At 48.4% G+C, this 25,264-nt stretch overlaps 1 protein-coding gene across 4 annotated transcripts in view; it reads left to right on the forward strand.

Annotated features, from left to right (window-relative positions):
• The window catches only part of UBE3B (ubiquitin protein ligase E3B), a 65,729-nt gene that overhangs the window by 26,583 nt on the left and 13,882 nt on the right, over positions 1-25,264 (forward strand). For 3 of the 4 annotated variants that reach the window (XM_050749662.1, XM_050749664.1, XM_050749663.1), the window contains 10 exons: positions 3,090-3,261; positions 5,120-5,238; positions 5,868-5,982; positions 6,729-6,828; positions 12,569-12,688; positions 17,245-17,421; positions 17,538-17,648; positions 20,415-20,552; positions 20,872-20,937; positions 22,736-22,794. In XM_050749662.1, coding sequence (XP_050605619.1) covers positions 3,090-3,261; positions 5,120-5,238; positions 5,868-5,982; positions 6,729-6,828; positions 12,569-12,688; positions 17,245-17,421; positions 17,538-17,648; positions 20,415-20,552; positions 20,872-20,937; positions 22,736-22,794 — 1,177 coding nt within the window. Of the gene's footprint in view, positions 1-3,089; positions 3,262-5,119; positions 5,239-5,867; positions 5,983-6,728; positions 6,829-12,568; positions 12,689-17,244; positions 17,422-17,537; positions 17,649-20,414; positions 20,553-20,871; positions 20,938-22,735; positions 22,795-25,264 lie in introns of those variants that run through there. The other variant, XM_050749665.1, reaches the window with a different exon arrangement.

Here is a 25,264-nt window from a genome sequence, read left to right on the forward strand (position 1 = left end):
GTGGGGAGTCTGTTGTGTTGTGGCTGTGATGAGGGAAAGGGGCCTACCAGGCATGATGGCAGAGGTGACACTCTGGGAGCGTCAGCTGAGAGATGGAGTGTAAAGCCATGGGCTTTCAGCCTAGGGCAGGTTTCCCAAAGATGAGCAGAGAAGGGGCAAGACCATACCTGGGGCACCCCAGCACCTGAGGGTTTGGGCAGCATCTTGAGTGAGAGGAGTTTGGGGTTATGGTTTGTGTCCAGCTTTTTAAATGAGCTCACATTGAAGCTCATTTTCCCAAGTGAGAGAATCCAAATATGGGTTTCTTAGTCAACTTGAAAATATACACTTTAAGGATGAAGATAAACTAAAGTGTTTGTTTGATATTCAGTCTATTTAGCAACTAAGATTATAGAAAATAACACTTGTTTTTAAAATACTGTTGTTTTTCTGCTGACAACTTAGGAAGTGTCTGTACTCCTCACACGCATCTGACAGCACTGGCGCCCCTGCTGGTCTGTCTGCCATTGCTCTGCCAGGCCCACTGTCTCCATCTCTGTCTAAATGGCTTGATATGCAGCCCTTGTTGAATCAGTGTGTGATGCTATGAGTATTCTAGTCTACGCTACGTGAGTCCTTTATACAGAACTCGAGGACACTTGCTTTTCTTCTTTTATCCTATAGGAGTATATCTGTGATCTCCACAGTGTAACTGTTGCCTCTGTTTCTATTTTAACCTGTTTTTGAATTGTGAGATTTCCACATTCTTGGGTATGTTTGATATAACATGGACAGTTGAAAGACTAGTTATGAGTGGGGCATCTATGTAATCACCAACAGATCAAGAAAGTCTTGCTTCTAAAGGCTTCTTTATAACCACATCCTCCTACCCTTGAAAATGTGAGGTCTAAGCTCTAGGCATAATCACTAAATTGGTACAATTCTTGGCCTCCTTTAGAATTCCTTCAGTTCACCCTCTAAGCATCCTTCAGTAGCACTGGTGGAGTTCCCCCAACTTCCACTGCTGGCTAATATACTTTCCCCAAACAGTTCTGTATTGAAAACTAAATAATTCAGAGAGTACCCTATAAGATGAAAGGTATTATAAGGGCTCAAATACAAGGTGACTGTGCTTTTCTGAGGAACACACCTTACTGTATATTCAGTGATACATGGCATTTCAGATCCAGCCTTTCTAAGTCAATAGCTGCGTTACTAGATGTAAACTATATCAGTGATGTGGCCTGTGTGTCTGATGCCTTGTAGCCATGAGGAAACAAACTTAGAATGTCCTCTGTGTCCCCTTTTGCTTCCTCAGGGTTCCATTTTTGTATATTTCAGAGCATCCTACCACAGTCATTGACTGCATTTCCACTTGTAACATAAGTAGAATAATAGAGGTAGATGGGGGGAAGCTTTGCCAAAGGTAGTGAGCCTGCAAGATGGTTTAAGGCAGGGGTCAGCAGACTACTGTGTGGGGGCCAAATCCAACCCACTACTTGTTTTTGTCAATGAATTTTTACTAGAACAGAGCCAAATGTTTCTTTTTTTTTTTTTTTTTTTTTTTTTTGAGATGGAGTCTTGCTCTGTCGCCCAGGCTGGAGTGCAGTGGCTGGATCTCGGCTCACTGCAAGCTCCGCCTCCCGGGTTCACGCCATTCTCCTGCCTCAGCCTCCCGAGTAGCTGGGACTACAGGCGCCCGCCACCTCGCCCGGCTAGTTTTTTGTACTTTTTAGTAGAGACGGGGTTTCACCGTGTTGGCCAGGATGGTCTCGATCTCCTGACCTCGTGATCCGCCCGTCTCGGCCTCCCAAAGTGCTGGGATTACAGGCTTGAGCCACCGCGCCCGGCCCCCCCAGAGCCAAATGTTTCTTTCTTTCTTTCTTTTTTTTTTTTTTTTTTTTTTTTTTTTGGAGACGGAGTTTCACTCTTGTCGCCCAGGCTAGAGTGCAATGGCGTGATCTTGGCTCACTGCAACCTCCGCCTCCCAGGTTCAAGCAATTCTCCTGCCTCAGCCTCTTGAGTAGCTGGGATTACAGGTGCTGGCCACCATGCCCGGCTGATTTTTGTATTTTTTAGGAGAGACAGGGTTTCACCATGTTGGCCAGGTTGGTCTCAAACTCCTGACCTCAGGTGATCCACCCACCTTGGCCTCCCAAAGTGCTGGGATTACAGGCGTGAGCCATCGCACCGGGCTGCCAAATCTGTTTCTTTACACGTTGCCTGTGGCCGCTTTTGTGCTGTAGTTGGTAGCACTGAGTAGTTTTAACAGTGTTAGACTAAATTTAGCCTGAGGATGCCTCCATATTTGGAGTCCTTAGGTAAGGAACTGTAGCCTAACTTAGTATGTAAACTGACTAGAAGTCTAATTTAGGAGTATTCAGTATATTTGTAACAAATAGCTGCCAATCACAGCAGCCTAGCTTCAGTCAATCACAGGTGACCATCTCATCAGACCACGTTCAAATAAGGCAAAGCCGAGGTGTAACCAGTCAAGCTGTCTCTGCGCCTCACTTCAGTTTTGCCCCTAAATGTTGCCTGCCCAGAATGCAGACTGGAGCTGTCTGAACCTCTTCTGGTTCTGAGGGCTGCCTGATGGATGAATTGTTTTTTGCTCAAACTTGGCTAGATTTAATTTAACAGCAGAGACCTTCTGGCCCACAGTGCCTAAAAATATTTACTCTTTGGCTGTTTCCTGAAACAAATTGCTGATCCCTGATTTAAAGCATAATGCTAAGTCAGACCTGAGTTCTATTCTTGGCTCTGACATATAAGCTGTGTGATTTGGCGCCAATTATTTAACCTCTCTGTGCTTCAGTTTCCTCCTGTATAAGATGGGGATAACGCTGGGCCTCCGAAAGTAGAAAGCAAACAATACATACAGAGTGCTTAGAATGGTGCCTGGTACGTAGTCAGCACCCACTAACTACTGGCTCTTATCATTGTTACTCTTGTGGTGATAATGCTTTTCTCCATAATCCCACCTTCTTCTCATGTGCACTAAACGTTCATGAATAGGTTTAAGTGTTTTGTTTTCCCACTGGATAGGAGAAATAACAGACCAGGTGGAGTCTCCACCTGAAGCTTAGGTTTCTCTGTCTTTTTTCCAGGTCTCACTTACCTTGATGACCTGCTGCCCAAACTGTGGGCATTTATCTGTGAGCTCGGGCCCCACGGAGGGTTAAAGCTCTTCTTGGAATGCCTGAACAATGACACTGAAGAGTCCAAGCAACTCTTGGCCATGCTGATGCTGTTCTGTGACTGTTCGCGGCACCTCATCACGTAGGTTGACTGCTGTGGGACTGAATTCCTTTCCTAGAATATGGAGAGACCGAAATACAGTGTCAGTAAGGAAGTCATTGCTAATGTGATTACTGCAAACATTTGGACCTGTGTGGCAGGGCATTGTAAGAACTGGCCATTTACCAAGTGAGCAGCATGCAGTAAAAGTTCAGCAGTTGTTAGGGTGGGTCCCTGGGAGTTAAAAGTTCCCATCCTTTCAAGGAAGCTGATCAGTACTACTGACTGTGGCTTGGGGTCTCCTGGAGATGGGTTTAGATCATGGCTCAGCCGTTTATTCACTGTGCTAGCTAGATTCCTGAAAAATTCCAAAGTCAAAGAGCCAGGGTGCAGATCCTTGCTGAGCAGATCTTAGGACACCCTGGGCAAGGGATCAAGGATGCAACCTCTCTGAGACTCAGTTGACTCATCTGTAAATGGGAATAACAATAGCACGTACCTTTTAGGCACATGGTAGGGATTAAAAGAGATAGTTATTGGAAAGTGCTTATCACAGTCCCTTGCACATAGGATGAGTTCAATACTTGTTGGCTCTTATTATTATCAAGCCAACCCTGAGCAAGTTTCTTAACCTCTTTGAGTCTCCATTTCCTTATTAGAATGGAGAGAATATTACCAGTTCAATAGAGGGTAAGTGAAAAAAAAGAGCATCAAATACTTAGTGCAGTGCCTGGCACAGAGTGGGAAATTAACAAACATTAGTCCCATTTAGTTCCTTTGGTTTTTAAGCTTATGCGTCTCCTTGTGTGTTTGGTATTCTTTTCATTCCACCTTTTCCCAAAAGGCTGGTGAAGAATTATAAGATAGAATGGACCTCAGGCAGTTATGTTCAGGCTGGAAGACATTAGCGGGAGAGGATCAGGGACATGTAGGTGGCAGATTAGGTGAGGATCATGGAGGAACTCACTGAGCAGTTGGAGGCAAGAGCAGGGGTCTAGCTGGTGGTGAAGACATCCTTAATCACTGGGTAAGGGGTAAGCCAAGAGTGAATCTTATTCTAGTGTGTGGAGCAGTGTTAGGAAACGTTCAGATAGAGCTGTGTCTTAAACGGCTCGTATTCATATGTTCTTTCCAACATTCATTTACTCACAAATGCTTACTAAATACCTACTAAGTATCACTAGTATGTGTTTTAGATATTGAATAAGATTCTACAGCTTTCCTCAGCAAACATCAACTCTCGGTCAACGTTCCTTGATATGCAGACGTGAATGAGGAAGGCGTGAATTGAGGTGTGAATTAAGAAAGTGTCACAGTCAGATTCTTATGAATAAGAAAAATATAGAGTACAGATTTTTTCTTAATTGTATTTTTCAACTTTTTACTATGGTCGATTTCAAATTAATAGAAAGTAGAAAGGATGATATAATGAACTCTCCTGTGCCCATTATCAGCTTCAGCAGCACCAACTCACAGCCAGTTTTGCTTCATCCAAATGCCCACCTGCTCTTCTCTCCCACATTATTTTGAAGCAAATCCTAGACATCATATCATTTTTTTTCATTTTATTTTTATTTTATTTTACTTTAAGTTCTGGGATACACGTGCTGAACGTGCAGATTTGTTACATAGGTATACGTGTGCTGTGGTGGTTTGCTGCACCTATCACCCGGTCATCTAGGTTTAAAGCTCCACATGCATTAGGTATTTGTCCTAAGGCTCTCCCTCCCCTTTCCCCCGATGACATCATATCGTTTTATCTGTAGATTTTACAGTAAGTATCTCTACAAGATAAAGCTTATTTCTCAACCTTGTTTATTTTGTTTATTAAGCAGTACAGATTTTTTTCTCTTCGCCTTTTTTCAGTGTGGAATTCTGGGTAATTTTCTCTCTGATTTAGAATCCTTGATGACATTGAAGTTTATGAAGAGCAGATTTCATTCAAACTGGAAGAGCTGGTCACCATCTCCTCTTTTCTGAATTCCTTTGTGTTTAAGATGATCTGGGATGGAATCGTAGGTAAGATAAAAGGTGTCTGCCGTTGTTTGGTTGATGCTGCACCCAGGGAGGCCAAAGAGTCTATAGCATCAACTGATTCTTAGCTTTATTGTCTATCCAAGTTAATAGAAGGTGCACATATATTCCCATAATTGGAAATTTTCTTTCTTCACTATCTGTGACCTCTTAAGATAGAGGTGTGGTTATAGAAGTCTTGCTCTCCCAGGCTCCCTTCAGGATTTGCATGTATGTGTCGAGGATTATTAATGATGATTAATTTTGCCCTGAATCTCCTGTTGATTCTTCCATTTGATTTCCATGAAGATAAAACATGTGCCAGTGCACACTTGAGATGAGAGTCCACCTCCCAAAGTGTCTCCAGTTGTTCAGGACAAAGCTACTTATATTGAAAAGGCCTTTCGGATGACACACTTGTGGGAGGCAGCATGAGTGATTTTGTCTGAGAGGCACTCAGGCCCTGCAGACACTTAGCACGTACCCAGGGTGCCTTTTAATTCCTTCGGGTCCACATATAATTCAGAGCGAGGGAGATCAAGGACTTGATGACAACTGCAGAAGACAAGAGCTGTCCTCCCCCTGCTCTCTGGCTCTGACTCCTCCTCTGACTTTCCTGTTTGTTTGTCCCACAGAGAACGCCAAGGGCGAGACCTTGGAGCTGTTCCAGTCTGTCCACGGGTGGCTGATGGTGCTGTACGAGCGGGACTGCCGGCGGCGCTTCGCCCCCGAGGACCACTGGCTGCGAAAGTGAGCTCCAGGGTTGAGGAGGGCTCCATGGAAGCCAGTCTGCTCCGGCACACTGCCCGAGCGCTCAGCACTCTTGTTCTAGGGCAGAGAGGACTTTTTCCCTCTGCTTCATTTTGTCTGTTCATTTGTGTAAAGAGAGCTGCTGTCCCTATGAAGCACCTGTCAGGACACTTCTGTTGAGAGATGTTTACACCAAATATGATTAGAGTTAATTAATGGCGACAGAGCCAGATTATATTTAGCATACATTTCTCATCCAAACTAGGAAGAGGTCTTTTAGCTGAGCTGAGCAACGGAACATGAGAGTTAAAAGGCAGTTTTTATTAGCAGAATTACTAGGGTAAAAACTGCTTTTAGGTTTTTTGGAGGGTAATGGGGTGGGGGAAATCCTCCTATCACAACTGAACATAGGTGCATATCCACATTTTTATCAAGGAGCTCAAGCTTTATGGCAACTGCCGAAGCTGTGGCACTAGAGCAGGGACTGGCGAACTTTTTCTGTAAAGGGCCAGATGCCTTTAGGCTTTGTGGACCAGACAGTCTCTGTTGTAGCTACTCAACTCTGCTCTTGCAGCACAAAAGCCGCCATAGGCTATACATGTATGAGTGAGTGTGGTCCTGTTCCCATCAGACTCTTGAAACAGGCAGCAGGCTGCATGTGGCCCACATGGTGTCGCTTCCCAGCCTCGCACTAGAGGATGATTTCCTTCTTTTAATTCTCCCAAACCCATGTCTTTCTTCTCAAGGGATCTCAAACCTAGCGTGCTCTTCCAAGAACTCGACAGGGACAGAAAACGGGCACAGTTGATCCTGCAGTACATCCCACATGTCATTCCTCACAAAAACGTGAGTTGCACTCAGAGCTGGGCCCCGATGTGTCTTTCTGTTCCCTCACGTGGTTCCTGCCTTTCCATCCTTGCTACAGCCATTGGAGGTGACTAAGTAGAATCATTCATTCAGCACAAGGAAACAGTGGTTGCCATTACTCTGTGGTGGGGTTACACCAAGTGCTGGGGTACACAGCTGGAGAAGACAGAGTGAACTGGCGATTCTGGTGGAGTGGCAGCCCAGGTGCGGGACCTGACCAGCTGGAGGGAGGGGAAGGGGTCAGGAAAGGGTCCCACAGGCAAAAGTGGACAGTGTTGAAAGACTGAGTGGGTTGAAAGGCTGAGTGAGAGAGGATGAGGTGCTGTTGGAGAGCCAAATGTGCAGTGTGGCTGGAGAGAATAGAAAGGATGGGGTCAAGAGAGGAAGCCGAGGAGGGTAGTAGGAGCTCGAGCAAGAGGACCTTAGAAACTGAGGCTGGGATCAGGGGCTTTATGCAAAGCCACCAGAGGGCTGGAAGCTTAGGAGGCACCTGGTCAGAGCCATACTTCAGGAAGGTCATCCTGGCTGCAGCATGGAGGGCTGGCTAGAGGCTGGGGTGTTAAAGCAAGCTTGCCGGCACTAGGGTGGGCCCTGGGAGTCAAAAGATGACCAAGTCAAGATATTTTTAAGGAGGCCTCAGAGAATGTTCACATCCCGAGGAGAAGGAAAGGAAGAATTCAGGTGATGCTCAGGTGTCTGGCTTGGGTGCTCGGGGGTGTTTTCCTGAGGTGGAAGCACAGGTAAAAGCAGGACTGGAACATGGTGGTGAGTTCAGCATTGAGCAGGTAGGATGTGAGATGTCTGCAGCTCCTGGAAGCCACTGGACAGGGAGTCTGACATTCAGGAGTGAGGAGCCTGTGTAGGGAGAGCACCCAAATGTTCTGACTGCCCCCCCATGGACTGGGTGAGGTGGTCAGGGAGTCAGACAGCACCCAAATCTCCTGACTCCCACCATAGTCTGGGCGAGGTGGTCGGGAAGTCAGATGGAGTGAGAAGTCCAGGGCACTGAGGCAGAGCCCTGCAGGACCCATCCCACAGAGGGCCAGCACAAGGAGGGGAGGAGGGAAACCAGGAGAGTGCCGCACACCCGGGGGATGAGAGAGACTTGGGGAGGGTTGGGATGTGGCAGGAGCATCCAGGAAATGAGGGTGGCAAGCATGGCTCACGTCCCTGATGAGTGGCAGGTGCTCTGGAAATGTCTGATGCTGTGACAACACTCTGCTCCTCTCAGAAGAGGCTTCTAGGAGTCTAGGTTGTGTCCTTTATTTTTCTCCTGTTCTATTTTCTTTTTCTTTTAATGAAGTAGACATATTTTTAGAAAAGAGCATAAATCACATTTTTGTAAATTAGATCTCATTTTTCAGAGGTATTTCATCCTCACTGCTGTCTTGATACTGTTCTGTCCTTGACTTTAATACTTATGGTTGCTATTCTTTCCCCTCAAGCAATGATGTGCAAACAATGTGGCTGTTTAAATTCTTACTGCACTTGGCAAACTCTCAGAAGTGAAGGGCCTTATGGCGATTACTTAATCAAATGTGCCCTCCTTGCGGGAGCACCTGCTCTGATGTCCCTGACCTTGCTTCCAATAGGAAATGCACAGCTTTGCAAAGCAGGCCGTTCTGTGGCTTTACCTTTCCGAAAGATAGAACATTCTTCCTCATCATGAACTGTGCTTCTCGGTAACTTCTACCCTTTGGTCCTTGAACAACCCCTAAAAGTGGCTTCTCTTATCTTCTGTGATCTGTTGGCAGCTCCTGTTTGCCTCTGGGGCTTGTGTTTTCCAAGTGTAGTATCAGCCTCTCCACCTCGTCTTTGTTTGAAATAGACTCCAGCCTTCATCTCCTGGGCCTTATCTGGTTTGGTGGTGTCTGGTTTAAAATGCAGCCCCTCATCCTGGACCTGAGTGTCTATGAAATCAGCCTCTGACCGTAGCATTTCCATAACACATAGTCTAGACCCTCCGCTCTGTTTCTCTGTGGTTCACATGTGCTGTGGCCACTGGAGGTGCTGCACGTATTTTAGATTTCTGAGGGGAACACAGTGAGACACCACAGGAACTGCTAGTTCAGAGTAGTTCATGGTTTCAGCATGAGATTGCACTACATTCTTTTTAATGATGATTGCAAAGCTGGCTTGTAAGAACGAAATAAAAGTATTTTATATTTCAAAGCAGGTGCATTTGTAAAATACAGTAACTGAGGTCTTAGGACATAAATATTTGGAAACTAATTACCTAGTAAACAGGACTGCTAGGGATTTCTTTTGGCCTAGGAGTACCATGAAAAAAGTTACTGCAATGATAGAGGTGCTGTGAATAGGAAAGTTTGGGAACCACTGAGATAAATTGGAATGACTTTTACGTCCAGGGCATATGGTAATCCTCATGTTTTTTTTTTCTTTTGGGAATTTTGCTTAAATATGTCATCAATGTTGTTTGTCCTTAGTTCATAAAATTTCCTCCCTTGGGAAAATGGGGCCCTCCTCATCTCCTGCCTCTTCCTGCTCCGTGATTGCAGGTCCTGGGGGAGTATCTAAGGTTTGGTGTATTCAGAGTAGCCAGGCTGTCCTGTTGCCGCTCCGCCCATCTCAAGCTTCAGGCTCCCCCTAATGGCATGTGTGCTGCCCTCTGCCATTGAAATATTCTTGCTGGAGCACACAGGAGGGTAACAGGCTCTCTCTGCTCTGTTACTGTTATACCATCTGCCCTAAATATTGACCCTCCCCCTTGTTCTTGATTTCACTATAGTGCCTTTCTTGTTTTCCTTAACATTTGTTAAAGCCTCAGCTCTGCCTGGCTCACGTGTACAGCACTTCATTTTCTGCACCCTCTTAACATTGTTTTTACCTATTTATGTGTGACTCATCCCCTGGCTGGGCCTTAAGGCCTCTCTGCCTTTTGCTTTTACCCAGAAGGCCTAAGCGGTGTGGGGTGGGCAGGGGCTGTGTAGTATGGGGGGCTGTGTGTGGTCTTTGGATTTCATTCCAGCCCCCTGCCCACCAACTGTGTAGCCTTGGATGAATAAGGTCTTCTTCATGTGTAGAATGGGGAGAATGAGCAGTACCCAGCTGTCCACTGCAGTCGCTGAGGTTGCCCAGCGCTTGCAGCCTGGATAAGCTTGCCTCAGACCTTCTTCCATGCCCCATAGAAATCCAGAGCCCTATCCAGGCTTTCTGTGGTCACTTCTGTCTCTTTAGTTCTGTTTCTGTGTCTTCTGCTGTCTCCACCCCATGCTGGATTGACCCAGATGTAACTCGCCTTCTGCCTGTGTATCACCAAACAGCACCCCTTTAGGTGGCCATGCCAAAGATTTGGGGTCATAGGAAGTACTTGTGTCACAAACTACACGACTCCACATGACTGAAACACCTGTTCTCAAAAGTCCTACTGTTCCCCTGCCATAGAGAGGAGAGAGAGTGGCACCCTTCATTCCTATCACCAGCCTCCCTCCCTGTGTCCCCAGTCTGTCCCCTCTCTTCTGCATGGCCCTGGAACCTCTCAGGGCTTTTGGTTCTACTCAGAGCACGTCAGTCCTGTCATGTCTAGACCTGTCAACCAGCTTCAGCGAGATGCTTCACTGAACAGTAGTTCTTCCACTCAGTACCATCCCCTTTCTTCTTCTTCTTCTTCTTTTTTTTTTTTTAAAGACAGAGTCTCACTCTGTCACCCAGGCTGGAGTGCAGTGGCACGATCTCGGCTCACCACAACCTCCGCCTCCCGGGTTCAAGCAATTCTCCTGCCTCTCAGCCTCCCAAGTAGCTGGGATTATAGCATGCGCTACTATGCCCGGCTAATTTTGTATTTTTAGTAGAGTTGGGGGTTTCTCCCTGTTGGTCAGGCTGGTCTCGAACTCCCGACCAGGTGATTCCCCCACCTCAGCCTCCCAAAGTGCTGGGATTACAGGCATGAGCCACCGCCCCCAGCTGTTACTGTTCTTATTTGTATTTAATAAAGCTCTTGACTTTGGGGGAGATTCCCATTTTTGTTTTGTTTTGTTTTGTTGGGTTTTTTTTTTTCTGAGACGGAGTCTCGCTCTATTGCCCAGGCTGGAGTGCAGTGGCGCAGTCTCGGCTCACTGCAAGCTCCGCCTCCCGGGTTCACTCCATTCTCCTGCCTCAGCCTCCGGGGTAGCTGGGGTTATAGGCATGCACCACCACACCCGGCTAATTTTGTATTTTTAGTAGAGTTGGGATTTCTCCCTGTAGGTCAGGCTGGTCTCGAACTCCCAACCTCAGATGATCCACCCGCCTCAGCCTCCCAAAGTGCTGGGATTACAGGTGTGAGCCACCACGCCTGGCTGCTACTATTCTTATGTTTAATAAAGCTCTTGACTTTGGGGGAGATACCCTTTTTTTTGGTTTTTGGTTTTTGTTTTTTGTGGTTTTTCTGAGATGGAGTCTCGCTCTATCACCCAGGCTGGAGTGCAGCAGCACAATCTTGGCTCACTGCAATCTCTGCCTCCCAGGTTCACACCATTCTCCTGCCTCAGCCTCCCGAGTAGCTAGGATTACAGGCATGCACCACCACGCCTGGCTAATTTTGTATTTTTAGTAGAGTTGGGGGTTTCTCCCTGTTGGTTAGGCTGGTCTCGAACTCCCAACATCAGGTGACCCGCCCGCCTCAGCCTCCCAAAGTGCTGGGATTACAGGCGTGAGCCATCGCACCCGGCCGAGATTCCCATTTTTAGAAAAACAGCTGTGGTTGGATTTATGTATTCATTCAGCTGACTTTATTTAAATGGTATTAGGGTGCTGATTCTCAAGCCCAGGATGGGGCAAAGAGTCATGCTCTTCTAAAGAGGTTTAGCAGAATCTTACAAATAAGGAGAGAGGGTTCTTTTCAAGTAGTAATTGAGAAATATTACTTGTGGGACTGTGGTGGGCTTGAAGGCACATAGGAGGCAGATTGAAAGGTCAGGGAGCTTTATACTGTAGGGTCATTTTTAAATTCTCTGACTGTAGGAAAAATTATCTTTGAATTGTTTTTGTTCTTAGGATTCATAATATTGATTTCCCTTAAAGCAGGCACAGCTAGATAAAGAAGTCTGTGTAACTTGTTCTGTCATCAAGTTTTTATAGTGGATTATTGACTGAATGAGGAGGATTTTCTTTTTTCTTTTTCTTTTTCTTTTTTTTTTTTTTGGAGACAGAGTCTCACTGTGTCCCCCAGGCTGGAGTGCAGTGGCATGATCTTGGCCCTCTGCAACCTCTGCCTCCCAGGTTCAAGCGATTCTCCTGCCTCAACCCCCCAAGTAACTGGGACTACAGGCGCATGCCACCATGCCTGGCTAATTTTCGTATTTTGTATTTAGTAGAGACAGGGTTTCACCGTGTTGGCCAGGGTGGTCTTGAACTCCTGACCTCAGGTAATCCACCCACCCTGGCCTCCCAAAGTGCTGGGATTACAGGCGTGAGCCACCACACCCAGCCTTGAGGAGGATTTTCTCGTAGGCCATTCCTAGCTGGACCCTAGCTGCAGGCAGACCACTCTTTCCGGAACGTTTTTTGCTTGACATGTATTCAGCTATATTTCTAATTCCCACAACTGTTCCAGGGAATGCTTCTGTTCTCACAGGACACTCTAACCGGTAGCACATGTTAAGGCATCCCATTCTGCCTGCATCTCATCTAACTTCAGTTTCAGTCATTTTTGCAGGGTGTTTTTATGGAATCATCAGTTGCTGACCCTGTTTTCTGGTCCCGCCTCTGTTCATTTTAGAGAGTTCTCCTGTTTCGAACCATGGTTACCAAGGAGAAGGAGAAACTGGGGCTGGTGGAAACCAGCTCTGCCTCCCCGCATGTCACTCACATCACCATCCGTCGGTCCAGGATGCTGGAGGTGAGTGTGAAGCCTATGGAATCCTACCACAAGGAAGTGGGCCCTGCAACATGGAAGCTCTTTAGTGGACGATTTCTGGCTTTTTAACTGTTCCTGTTACTCCTTGATCTGAAATCAAGGCTCTGGGAGCAGGAAGGGGTCATTTGTCCTGTTGACTGCTCTGAACAGCTGCTTGATTAAACATGTCCTCAATGCCGGAGACCCAGCAGTGTCTTCCTTTACCCCATGAGAGTCACTGGGCTAGAACTTCCACCTCTTCCTGTCCCTTTGAAATGAGGACCAGAGCTGCCAGCCCCAGCGGCTGCACTAACACTCTCAGGTCTGTGCAAAATCCATTTGTCCCAGCAGGCACTTTGCCCAGACTCTCAACTGTGATTGTAGTAGAAGTGGAGTGGAGGTGTTACATTTACTGAGTTATGTAGAGAAATACATTTATCACAGAGCTGGAAGTTCTTTGTAGACAGAAACTTAGAAGATACCACTGAAGTGACCCACCTGAGCTAAACCCATTGACTGAGGCTGTCACTGTAGGGTGACTCCATGGAAATTAGAGATAGGTACCCGGTCCTCATGTGTCAGAAAATTGTCATAATACATTGGTTTTGTTGGCACAAGACCCTGACTCCAATCTGCTGGAACATGGTTGTCATAAACTTAACTACCTACGGTGTTTGTATTGTCCATGCCACAGCCTCCCTCAGGCTTGTATAGTGCACAGCCTCCCCATACACGCTCATCCTGCCAGCAATAGAACTGGTGACTGAGCCACAGTCCCCATTCCCTGGAGAGGCTTGGCTTGATTTATTTGCCGTGTTTGCACTTTAGACCTTTTTATCACACTCCAGCCGCAGTTCCTCATGAGCCTATCCTGCAGTATAGGACAGTCACAGGATTCCCCTGACAGCATGTGGCCAGATAGCCACCCCAACCGGCAGATGGCTCCCGGCAGCAGCTCTTCCTCCTGACGTGTCTTCATTTTCTCCTGCGGTGCATCGCACCTTGCTTGTGTCACTCCTTACTGGAGAGCTTGTTTGAGTGCCACCAGCCACTGGTGATCAATGCCAAGAGCTGCTAGAAAGGCAGCATGTGCTGAACAGTGGATGTTTCTGACATTCTTAAAGGTAGGCATAAGGAATTGAAGTGCCCACTGGGCCCTGCAGGCCACGTGAAGGAGTAAAGCTGGCTGAGTGGGTCTCATTGCAGGAGCGTTCTGTTTGCATGCTAGACATGTAGAAATAATCTCCACTTCTGCTTTACCCTCCTGTTCTTCTTGAAACAGCCCCCTTGGTCTGTGTACCTCTACTTGAGAAAAACAGCCCCCATGAGTGAGTTGATAAATGGCAACTGACACCCAGCCTTAGTGTTGGGGAGCAGTGGGAAGCACATGCCTCCCCAGAAGAGGCCACCGCCACTCAGCTCCTCCAGACCCGCCATGTGGCGAGGTGGGCTCCATAATGCTCTGAGTTTTTAAGAGAAGGCCAAAATTCAGATCTTCCATGTTGTGAACTAATTGAACTCTGTAAAGTACCTAGAAAGTCAGATAACACCTGTCTTTCTGCCAAATTCAACCTGTGGGCCACCCATTTGCAATCTCTGCTTTTGACTCAGAAAAAGCCCAATTGTGTGGTAGAAACTCCTTTTCCAGCACTTTCCTCAGCAGACCCAGATGCACCTCCCCTGTCTTTAGGAATCCGTAGCCCCACCACCCATCATGCCCACCCAGATGTGGCCAGCACCCACCCACGGGAAGAGTCTGGGGTAGTGTACATTGCAGTATCTCCTGAGAGTGGCAGAATCCCCCGACTCCCTTCACAAATGTCGTTGCTTATTTTAAATTCACTTGACATCCCAATTACTCTGGCCCTACTTTTTAAAACACATCCCTCAGGGATGGCAAAAGAGATGTCTGTCAGGCTTTAGGCAAAGTTCCTTTTCCTCTTTACTTTCCATTGGAGAAGGGAAGAGGGTTGTTCATTGTTATCCCAGTTCTCGTAATCTGGTGGCTTGGTTATTAGAATATGAGAGCCCAGGGGCCTTTGCTGGATTTGGACACAAGGGGGCGGCAGTAAGCTGATCTCAGACTCATGCTCTCCTGGGCTTCGTTTTCTTTTTTTATGGTTAGTATTGAGGGCTGTGCTTCCGTGTTAGGCTTCCAGATATTAAAGTCCTGTAGGAAGGCTCTCCTTCCCAGAGGGTGAGTTTGGACTGGAACTGTAGCATTCAGAACCAGAAGGATCCTCAAACATACTCTTATCCAGTCCTTTCCCCTGTCTCTGTCAAAGGCAGAACTGAGGCCAGAGAACTTCAAACAGTCAAGGTCACTTGGATATCAGTGACAGAGCTGGGCCTGGAAGCCAGGCATCCCTTTTCTAGCTCGGTATTCCCTGTGTCTGCACGTTGAGATGCAGTGAAGAAGAGGAAAGCTGACTCACATTCACCTCCCAAGAGGCATGGATATAATCCTCGCACATCCACGCCAGTTCCCAGAAGGCAGGAAACGTATCACAAGAGGTGGTCCCCTCTAAACTTTTTAACAAAGAGGCTGATGTGGAGCTGGTCAAGCAAGACTGAGATTGGAATCCAGTAAATGCTCCTTGAGCTAGGCCATGTGCCACGTGCATTCACACGTACCATCCCATTTCAAACACATAACCACAAATGCATCTGCTAATCCGTGTGAAGGCTGGGGAGGCATAATTTTAAAGCAGGATGGAGGAACTCCTGCAGGCAGACAGGAACTTGTTGGAATTCTCCATCCGTCCTCATCTCGGTTCCAAGATAATTATCTTTTTTTTTTTTTTTTTTTTTTTTTTGAGACGGAGTCTCGCTTTGTCGCCGAGATTGGAATGCAGTGGCCGGATCTCTGCTCACTGCAAGCTCTGCCTCCCGGGTTTACACCATCCTCCTGCCTCAGCCTCCCGAGTAGCTGGGACTACAGGCGCCCGCCACCTCGCCTGGCTAGTTTTTTTGTATTTTTTAGTAGAGACGGGGTTTCACCGTGTTAGCCAGGATGTTCTCGATCTCCTGACCTCGTGATGTGCCTGGCCCAAGATAATTATCTTAAATTTAGGCAGAATGGCTTAAATGCTGTTACAGCTGCCTAGTGACTTCCTGTTTCTCCCTTTTGTCATCTAACTTAATGATTCTCAAACTTTATGTACATAAAAAGTCCTTCTCAGGTTTGCCTCCACAAAACTGTGTTCCTGTTCCCACAGGTGACTTAGGGGTCTTGAGAGGTAATTTATCCCTTGCCCACTAACTTTGTGGAGCCTGACCCCTGAATAAGACTCAGGGGCACCACAGGATAGTCCTTTGGGGATCACTGAGTGAGCGTGGCAGGAAGGCAGCAAGGGTTCCCCAAAACAGGTCTTGCCGTACTGGCGTACTGCTCGTTTGCTTTGTGATGAGAGGACCAGACAGCAGCTGAGTGGATGCTATGGAGATGGTCTGTCTGACCTCTGCACAACATGTGACAGGGTTCCAGTTGTAGCTGAAAGGGAGAAGTGTGGCGTGGCCTTCACAGGACAGCAGGGTTGATTGGTCACTTGTTCCGTCACAGCATCTGAAGATGTCAGTTTCACCTGGTGATGGGGCCTCTCAAGTGGGGCCAACAGACTCTTCCCTGGGCCCTGTGCTATTCAGCACTGTTTTTGTAGTCACTGCTCTGAAATAAAACCTCAGCACCCCAAGTACTAGGAATGCATTACATGATGGAACCAGAAACCAGGAAGGCCTCAACAGATTAGAATCAAGAGACAAACTAAACAGATGATTTAGTAGGAGAACTCTGAAGTGGTGGTTCTGGGGCTGTGCATGTTGAGGTCTGGATAGAGAAGATGTGCTGAATGGCTGTGTCCTAAGAGAGCTGACCACCAGCCAGAAGTCCAGGCCCAGCACCACCCCCACGTCTTGGTCTCTGCTCCCTGCCTTGGTCCCTGCCATCCACCTGCTCTGCTGCCAATAGAAAGATCTGACAGAAAGTCAGCCCTGTTACTCTTTGCCTAAAACGTTCTGTGGCTCCCATCACCCTCATTATGCCCCCTAAATTCCTCAGCATGACTTGCAGGCTCTTCATGATTGGGAAGGCAGCAGGAGATGAGGGTTGATGGGTAATTCTTTTCATTTTATAGTGTTCTGTAGGTTTGATTTTTTTTCTTTTTACTTTTTTTTTTTTTTTTTTTTTAACCATGAGCTAAAGGTACTCTTAGCATTGAGAAAGAGAGAAATGCATCTTGTCCCGGTTTCTTTCATCCTTTGTCTGATGGCCAGGAGCTTGTCATGACTCATTTTGTCTAATTTCCCCATCTCACTTCTCTGTCCCCTTGAGGTCAGTCTCCCCTTGCCAGGGAGCAATACCATCACATCCCCAAATGAATCTCTCCTTTTAATCAGCACTCATTCAAAACCAGGTGAGAATGGCTCCTGTCATGCACCCACGTGTCATAATTTGCACATTTGGTAATGATGCTGGGAGAGCTTCGCACAGAGGAGAGGGAACCCCGAATTGTGCAGAAGTCTCTGGGCTTCCTATTGGGCTGTAATTCTGCTCTTGGCAGGATGGCTATGAGCAGCTTCGGCAGCTCTCGCAGCACGCCATGAAGGGAGTCATCCGTGTGAAGTTTGTCAATGACCTCGGGGTGGACGAAGCAGGGATTGATCAAGACGGTGTTTTTAAGGAGTTCTTAGAAGAGATCATCAAGAGAGTGTTTGACCCGGCACTCAATCTGTTCAAGGTATTTAAGGGGAGGGACAACAGGGTTGACAGCAGCCAGATTCAAGATGTGAAGAGCTGAACTTGCTCCTTGCAAGGCACTTGACCTCTGCCTCTCCCTGTCTTTTTGCCTTGCAGACAACCAGTGGGGATGAGAGGCTGTACCCCTCACCCACATCCTACATCCACGAGAATTACCTGCAGCTCTTCGAGTTTGTGGGGAAGATGCTGGGGAAGGCTGTGTATGAGGTAGGAACGTTAAGAAACAGAGAAATGTAAAATAAAATGTTAGTGGTATCATGGGCTTCTTCATATACACATATGTGATCGGGCTTGGCCATGTAAACTGTCACTAGGGTACAAGCGAGGACAGGGGCAGGAACCAAGGTTTGTTGTACACCAGTGGTGGGCACTTTGCCTGTGCCATCTCATCTCATCCCATCGACAGCCCTGTGACAGGGCTGCTGCTGTCCTGGCTATTTAAAGATGGGAGACCTGAAGCTTTGAGGAGTCACCTATCCAGAGTCTCATTGCTAGTTAAGTAGTAGAGGCGGAATTTGAACCCAAGCCAAGATAGAGGCGGAATTTGAACCCAGGCCGGCCCAAGTCCTAAGCCAGCCCTCTTCTTTCCTGAGGCGTGAGGAGTGGTGTGCAGAGCCAGATGGCCACACGGAGGCTGGGTCCCCATTGTAGGAGGGCAGCATTTTGTGGAGTTTGATAGTTTTAAAATCTTGTGCTGACTGGGCACAGTGGCTCAAGCCTGTAATCCCAGCACTTTGGGAGGCCGAGACGGGCGGATCACGAGGTCAGGAGATCGAGACCATCCTGGCTAACACGGTGAAACCCCGTCTCTACTAAAAAATACAAAAAACTAGCCGGGCGAGGTGTCAGGCGCTTGTAGTCCCAGCTACTCGGGAGGCTGAGGCAGGAGAATGGCATAAACCCGGGAGGCAGAGCTTGCAGTGAGCTGAGATCCGGCCACTGCACTCCAGCCTGGGCGACAGAGCGAGACTCCGTCTCAAAAAAAAAAAAAAAAAAAATCTTGTGCTGTTTGAGTGAGTGCTTCCCAGCCATGGCAACAGGTCAGGACCAGCTGTTCCTAGTCAGCCGTGTGACCATGTGCCTTCGAGTTCCTTTAGTTTTTAAGCCCCGTTCTCTCATCAGTAAAGTGGAGATAAGAAAAACCACGTTCCTGGGTTGCCGTTGATGGTAAGTGAGGAGGGCCTCCCACGGTGCCCAGCTGCTGCTCACCCCAGGTGGATTGGAGCAGTCGTCCTCACCTTACTAAGAGGAAGTGAGTCTGGGTTTCCACTCTGTGGCCTCTTGGGGTCAGGGCGACGTCGTGGCCCACACAGCTCCTGCTCCCTGTCCATTGAAAGCCGTGGTGGGACCACCCTGAGTGGGAAGTCACCGCCTGTTCCTGGGAAGAGTCCTGCTTCCCAGGACGAAGGAAAGCTGCAGCACAAGCTCAGCTAGTCTGTGTGGCCTTTGCAGCGGGCTCCAGAGCTGCAGGGACCTTTCCTGGGTCTCAGGCTCTGCTGAGCTTCTGGCCCAAGTACGGAGGAAGCGAGCCACCTGGGCAGCACTCTTCGCATACCCCAGAAACCTGGAGAAGCCAGATGCTTTCCAAACAGAAAGAGCCAGCAGCTGGGCCAAGCTGAGAGGGAGGTCTCAGGGCCAAACTCCTTTCACTCTCGAACAATCCATTGTTCTCTCTCTGTCTGCAGACAGCCTGTGTGCACGGGCCTCAGTCCCCGGCCATGATGGAATCAGGTGGCCCATCTGAGCCCCTGCCCAAACACCGTCCAGTCTTCCTTGTGCCCTCCAGTGATTTGGGTCCTGGACCCATTCTCTGTGCCTCTGTTTCCTCATCTGCATAATGGAGACAATTTCTCAGTTGATTGCCACTGAGAAAGTTAAAAATCCCATTAGGACTCACCCGAGCACATGGCATGTGTTTTCCTTTAAACACGTTGCTGTGATGACACTCAGAAGAGCCTGAGCCACCTGGAAAGCATGGCCTCCTGGCTTTTCTGAATGTCATCTCATTTCCCAGGCCTCGCCTCTGTGTCCTTTCCCTCCCTCACCTCCGACAGTAATTGCACTGACGAGAGAAGATGGGACCTGCTAGGCCCTCCGTGAGGAGTGGCATGGATTAACTCATTTACCCTTACGGTCCTCGGACAGGCGTCGTCAAGTCCGAGTGACTGTCCCCTCTCAGCCTCTCCAGTCCACATGTCTCTCACCACCCTCCTGCCGCTACCCTGGCACAGTCTGTCAGCGTTTTCCCCTGGCAGCATGCCACAGCCGTCTGGCTGTGTCTCTGCCTCCTGTCTTCCTCTCGCCAGCCCATTCCCCACATAAAAGTGTAGCTCTGTCCCGTCTCTGCTCAGAGCCCTCTGGACAGAATCCAACCTGCAGTGAGGCTTATGGGCCCTGCCTGACCTGACCTTACGTCCTCTTTGGACGTAGCTTCCATTGCTTACGTGCCCTCCATCTCTGGAGCACTCCTGGGGCCTTGTACCAGTGCCTGGCTGGCTACTTTATGCCTCGCTTAGCTGGCTTTTCCTCCCGGAAGCTCCCTAACCCTGCCTTTGGGGGAGAGCTTCTCCTCTGTGCTCCTCGGGCCCCTGCCCATGCCATGGCTGCCCTGAGAGCTTGGGGGCCTGATACTGTGCCCGCTCCATCCTCTTACCTGAGAGGCTGGTGCTGCTCCCCACGGACAGGTGAGACAGCTGAGGGCCCTGGCCTGGCAGCAGCCCAGCTAGGATTTAATCTCTGAGCACTGTAGCTCCAAACCCTGTGTCCTGACCACTCGTGCTGTAATGTCCCCAGGAGGCACTCAGTTGTATTTGATAGAGGATGGGGAGATACTGCTCTCCAGATTGGAAACTTAGGAGGGGCCTGGAAATGCCGATGGCACCCTCAGGCCATGTCTGCACCCTGAGCTACCCCGATCCAAACACTGCATCAGAATCCTGGCCGACCGACAGCTCTGCTTCTCTGCTCTCCCAGGGAATTGTGGTGGACGTGCCATTCGCATCCTTCTTCCTGAGCCAGCTGCTCGGGCACCACCACAGCGTCTTCTATAGCTCGGTGGATGAACTGCCTTCTCTGGACTCCGAGTTCTATAAAAACCTCACCTCCATCAAGGTGAGTGTGGAATGGTGGGTGAGCTAAGCCAAGCACTGGTGTGAACTCACAGCTTTGTAAAGTCCCAGAAGGAGATGGCCTGTCTCTTTTTGCTGTCACTGTAGCTGCTGCAGGCCCCCCACGTCCCCCTGTGGGCAGTCCCACTCAGGGCTGATCCTCACAACCTCCCGCCTCAAAGTCACCAATGACCTTCTTTGCGTCAAGCTGTTCAGCAGCCATGGGTGTTCACAGCACCAAAGTAGCACCTCAGGGGAGGGTTAAACCTCTAAGCACATAGTGTTCCACGGCCCCAACACTTTCCCCTTCTCTGTCACGTTAGCGCTATGACGGGGACATCGCTGACCTGGGCCTCACACTGTCGTATGACGAGGACGTCATGGGTCAGGTAGGTCCGCCCCCTGGCTGAGTTCCTTTTCCACTGCCCCCATGGGTTCCTGAGACCTGCCGTTTTGTTTGTGTTTTCTTCAGAAAGAGCCCCAAGCTGAGGCTCTGTCTGGTCCCTCGTCCTCCCCACCCCTCGCCCATCCTCCTCCCATCTTGCTGGGAGAGAGGGCCCCCTCCTTTCCTTCCAGTTGACCTGGCCTTTGAAGCTTCCCGAGGAGACCCTGCTTTCTTATATCGCATTTTAGGGTAATTCCCCATTTGTAACATGGCTTTTCGTTACCATGGTGAGGATTAGCTGTTACAAATGGAGGATTATGTCTTAGAGATGGGGAAGGTGCCACCCGAGAAGTGCCTCAAGCAGAAGCCTGTGCATGTTCATGGCTCGGCATGCAGAGCAGAGCAGGGAGCAGAGACCCTGGACTCGGGGCCGCAGCACGTCTCCTCCCACGTTTCCTTCTGGCTTTTCTCTGTAGCGGCCTCCACCCCCTCTGATTGTGTCCTGGTGGAGGTGCCTGCATGAGGCTCTGGGAGTGCATGTCCAAGGGCCGCTCGGCAGAAACGGCACCATGAGCTTAACGCAGAGCCGACTTCTTAGACTCGTGCTTGGGCACCTCAGAGAGAACCCCCAGTCTCCCTGAGCCACGCTTTCCATATCCATTTGCCAGATGGAAGTCCTGGATGGGCCCAGTCCGTAAGCACTGCTGGGAGCCCTGCGTGGCCTGTCCTCCTGAAAGGCCCCTGGGGAGGCTGACATGTGGCATGTGAAGGCTCAGAGCAGCCTGTGAGGAGGAAACCAAAGTGGAGCTGAGTTAACCTCAAGCTTTGCTAACTCCTCAGACCCAGAACTCTTCTTTGAAGGAAGGAAAGAGTGCTGTCTCACAGGATCGTTCTCTACAGAACAGTTCACGGGCGGGGTGTTCCTGGAATCAGGAAACCTCAGGCTGGCTGATTCTTAAGGGCCCTTTCAGCTTTAAAGCTCATAGTGCCACCCGAGATGCTGACGGCAGTGGGACTGGGATCACTTGTTCCTTTCTGGATCTGTAGGGTTCTAGAATCTTCACAGAATTGCTATTAAAATTGGCTTCAAATGATATGTCCTTTGATTTTTAGGTGATGCACAGGAAGTATTCCTGAAGTTGAAAGAAGCAGTTGATTTTAGAGTTTAAAATAAATCGGTAATTAGATGTTGAGGCTTCCTCCTAACATAATTTTCTCTCCCAACGTTAAAGATAATGAAACTTCTAACAAAAAAATTTAGCTCTAATATGAGCAAAAGATGAAAATGCAAGCTGCCTGTAGTGCCAGTGCCCACAGCCTGCCCGTGGTAGTGTGTTACCTGTGTCCTTTGAGACTCTTTCCAGAGTCTTTCCCGTTCCAGAAATGATGCCGTTCTGTGCATGTTGTTACATCAGTGGCCTTTTTCCACCTTTTTAGTAAATGCACATTTTCATCATATTGCTTAGTACCTGCACAGTATTCCAGGGTATGGATGTACCAGTGTTTGTTTAACCATCCTGCTCTGCTCCGAAATGCCAACACATTCCCCTCCATGACATCCCGAAGTCTTAATACAAATGTTTGAACAAGGATTGGGTGAGAAAAAAAACCTTTATCGATCATGCAGGGTCTGCTTGTTGATATTTCAGCCTTGACTTTTTATGATAAAGGATGGTTCCCAAGCATGTGCCATCTTAATTCCATCATTATCATGGATGTTTGCACCGGGCCCTCTCATCTCTGGGAAGCTTTATTTCCCCATTAGAGTCCTCCCTAGTAATTACTCCCATCTTCTCCCCCAGCTTGTTTGCCATGAACTGATTCCTGGAGGGAAGACCATTCCTGTTACAAATGAAAATAAGTGAGTATAGCAATTAGATTTTTAAGGTCACCACTTGAAAAGATTTCATTCTGGCTCTCTGGGCTTATGTTGAGAATTTATTAAGATAGATTGAAGTAGAAAGAGGCCATAAATATCATAATGGAATTTACCGGTTACAGTTCATAGGCCAGAATTATATTAAATTCAGTTTGCAGCTGGGTGCAGTGGCTCACGCCTATAATCCCAGCACTTTGGGAGGCTGATGCGGGCAGATTACGAGGTCAAGAGTTCGAGACCAGCCTGATCAACATGGTTGAAACCCTGTCTCTACTAAAAATAGAGAAATTATCTGGGTGTGGTGGCGCGTGCCTGTAATCCCAGCAACTCAGGAGGTTGAGGCAGGAGAATTGCTTGAACTCGGGAGGTGGAGATTGCGGTGAGCCACGATCGCACTAGTGCACTCCAGCCTGGGCGACAGAGTGAGACTCTGTCTCAAAAAAATACATATATTGATTTGCAAAATAAGAATTGACCATTTATTTTTTGCAGTAGCACTTCTAAGGTCAGAGGCACCCAGGCCACAGTGTTCTTAGGAGTTTAATAACAGCCCTAGATGCAGACAGATGGATTCTGAGCCATTCAGCACGCTGTCCGGAACCCAGAGAGCACAGAGGTGGAAAGACTCCTTGGCGAGGAGGGGCAGATCGTTTTGGATGATAGCACGTGGCAGTTGTATAAAACAGTGTTCTCGAGAAGACAGTGGTGAATTCAAATGCCGCAGACGGAGGTCCTTAGACATGAGAATTGGAGAGACTCTGAGGCCCAGCAACTATCGTCACAGATAAAGGGCTCTGCAGAATCCATCATAAATGTCATCCCTTTTGGTCCCTAGAAGCAAAAACTCTCAGTGCACGGTCTCCACCCGGCGCTATTGTCACCTAATTTAAACAGCAGAGCCTGGCATGAGAAGCACACTTTGGCCCCTTTGTCAATTTATCAGTCTCCCGCTGCCAGGCTCAGGTGAGCTTTTGAACTGTTAATTGGAGCATCAGTCTCTTCAGTGACAAGTGAGGGCTCAGTCCCACCTGGTGAGTCATTTGAATCAGATGCACGTCACAGTCCAGTGTTCCCAAGCGTCGTGTTCCTCTCAGATCAGGTGGTTCGGTCAGTCTGCAAACTTGGGAGTTTTGTATTTAGACTGTCAGAAGCGTCAGGAGAACAGACCCTGTTTTCATAATGATTGAAATACACCGACCTTGCTCCTTGACCACAGGGCATTAGTTTGAAAACTTCAAAGGAACAAAGTGCAGGTTGGGAGGGTAGAGAGAGCCCAGCCAAGGCCAGAGAGAGCAAGGGTGAGTCCTGCCCCTGCCTGCCGTGTAACCCGTAGCCATTCCTTTAGGGGGGGTGCTCGTAGGGCAATGTATATAAAATACCTTCCTGGGTGTCAGGCTCAGAGGAGGGCTTAAATGACAGCAGTGATGGTTACCATCCTCAGATGGGTGACGTGTCACACGGATCCTGCCACCCCCTGGAGAGGCCACGCGTTGCCAGGTGTTGCAGCTTGAGGGTGACGGTAGGCAGTCACTTACTCTTCCCACACAGACACTGGCTGCTCGGTAGAGCTCCCAGAGGAGGTAGGTGGGGGCAGGCTGTGCTGGAGGGAAGAGTCCTGTCCTGCCGGGAAACCTCCTGTGTGGAAACTTGTTTCACAGATTTATAGCATAAAGCCTCAGGGCAGGGCAAGGATACTCAGTTCTGCATACTAACTCAAAAGGCCTGGCAGTGGCAGTTTCTCCCTCTTTAGGGGTGATACTTGATCTTGCACTTTATAAGTGTTGGATGTTTCCCATCCTCTCTTCTCTCCTACCTCCTTCTCTGCTTCCTTCCTTCTCACCCCCTTTCTTCTCCTCCCCCTTTCTGAGTAAAGTGGAGCAGTACTCGTCGACTGCTTCACAAAATACCTGGAAGGAGGAGCAGTGATAGGAAAATCATATTTGAATGTATTAATGTACAGGTTTGCTGCTGGAAAATTTTTTTTAATAGGAATATTTTCAAGATCACTAAAGCTTTAGCATTGTAAAACATTTATTTGAACTGTACTAATTTGGAATTGGTGAGAGTCGTACCTGGGCGGGGCTCAAGTTCTTTGCTAAGAAATCAGTGATGCAAGGCTGGGTACAGTGGCTCACACCTGTAATCCCAGCACTTTGGGAGTCCAAGGCAGGTGGAACACCTGAGGTCAGGAGTTGGAGACCAGCCTGGCCAACGTGGTGAAACTCTGTCTCCACTAAAAATACAAAACTCAGCTGAGCATGGTGGCGGTCACTCTAATGTCAGCTCAGGAGACTGAGGCAGGAAAATCACTTGAACCCAGGAGGCAGAGGTTGCAGTGAGCCGAGATCGTGCCATTGCACTCCAGCCTGAGCGACAAGAATGAAACTCCATCTCAAAAAAAAAGAAAAAGCCAGGCATGTTGGCTCATGCCTGTAATCCCAGCACTTTGGGA

The sequence above is a fragment of the Macaca thibetana genome, chromosome 11 (assembly GCF_024542745.1).
Source record: "Macaca thibetana thibetana isolate TM-01 chromosome 11, ASM2454274v1, whole genome shotgun sequence".
In the NCBI taxonomy this organism is placed as follows: Eukaryota; Metazoa; Chordata; class Mammalia; order Primates; family Cercopithecidae; genus Macaca; species Macaca thibetana.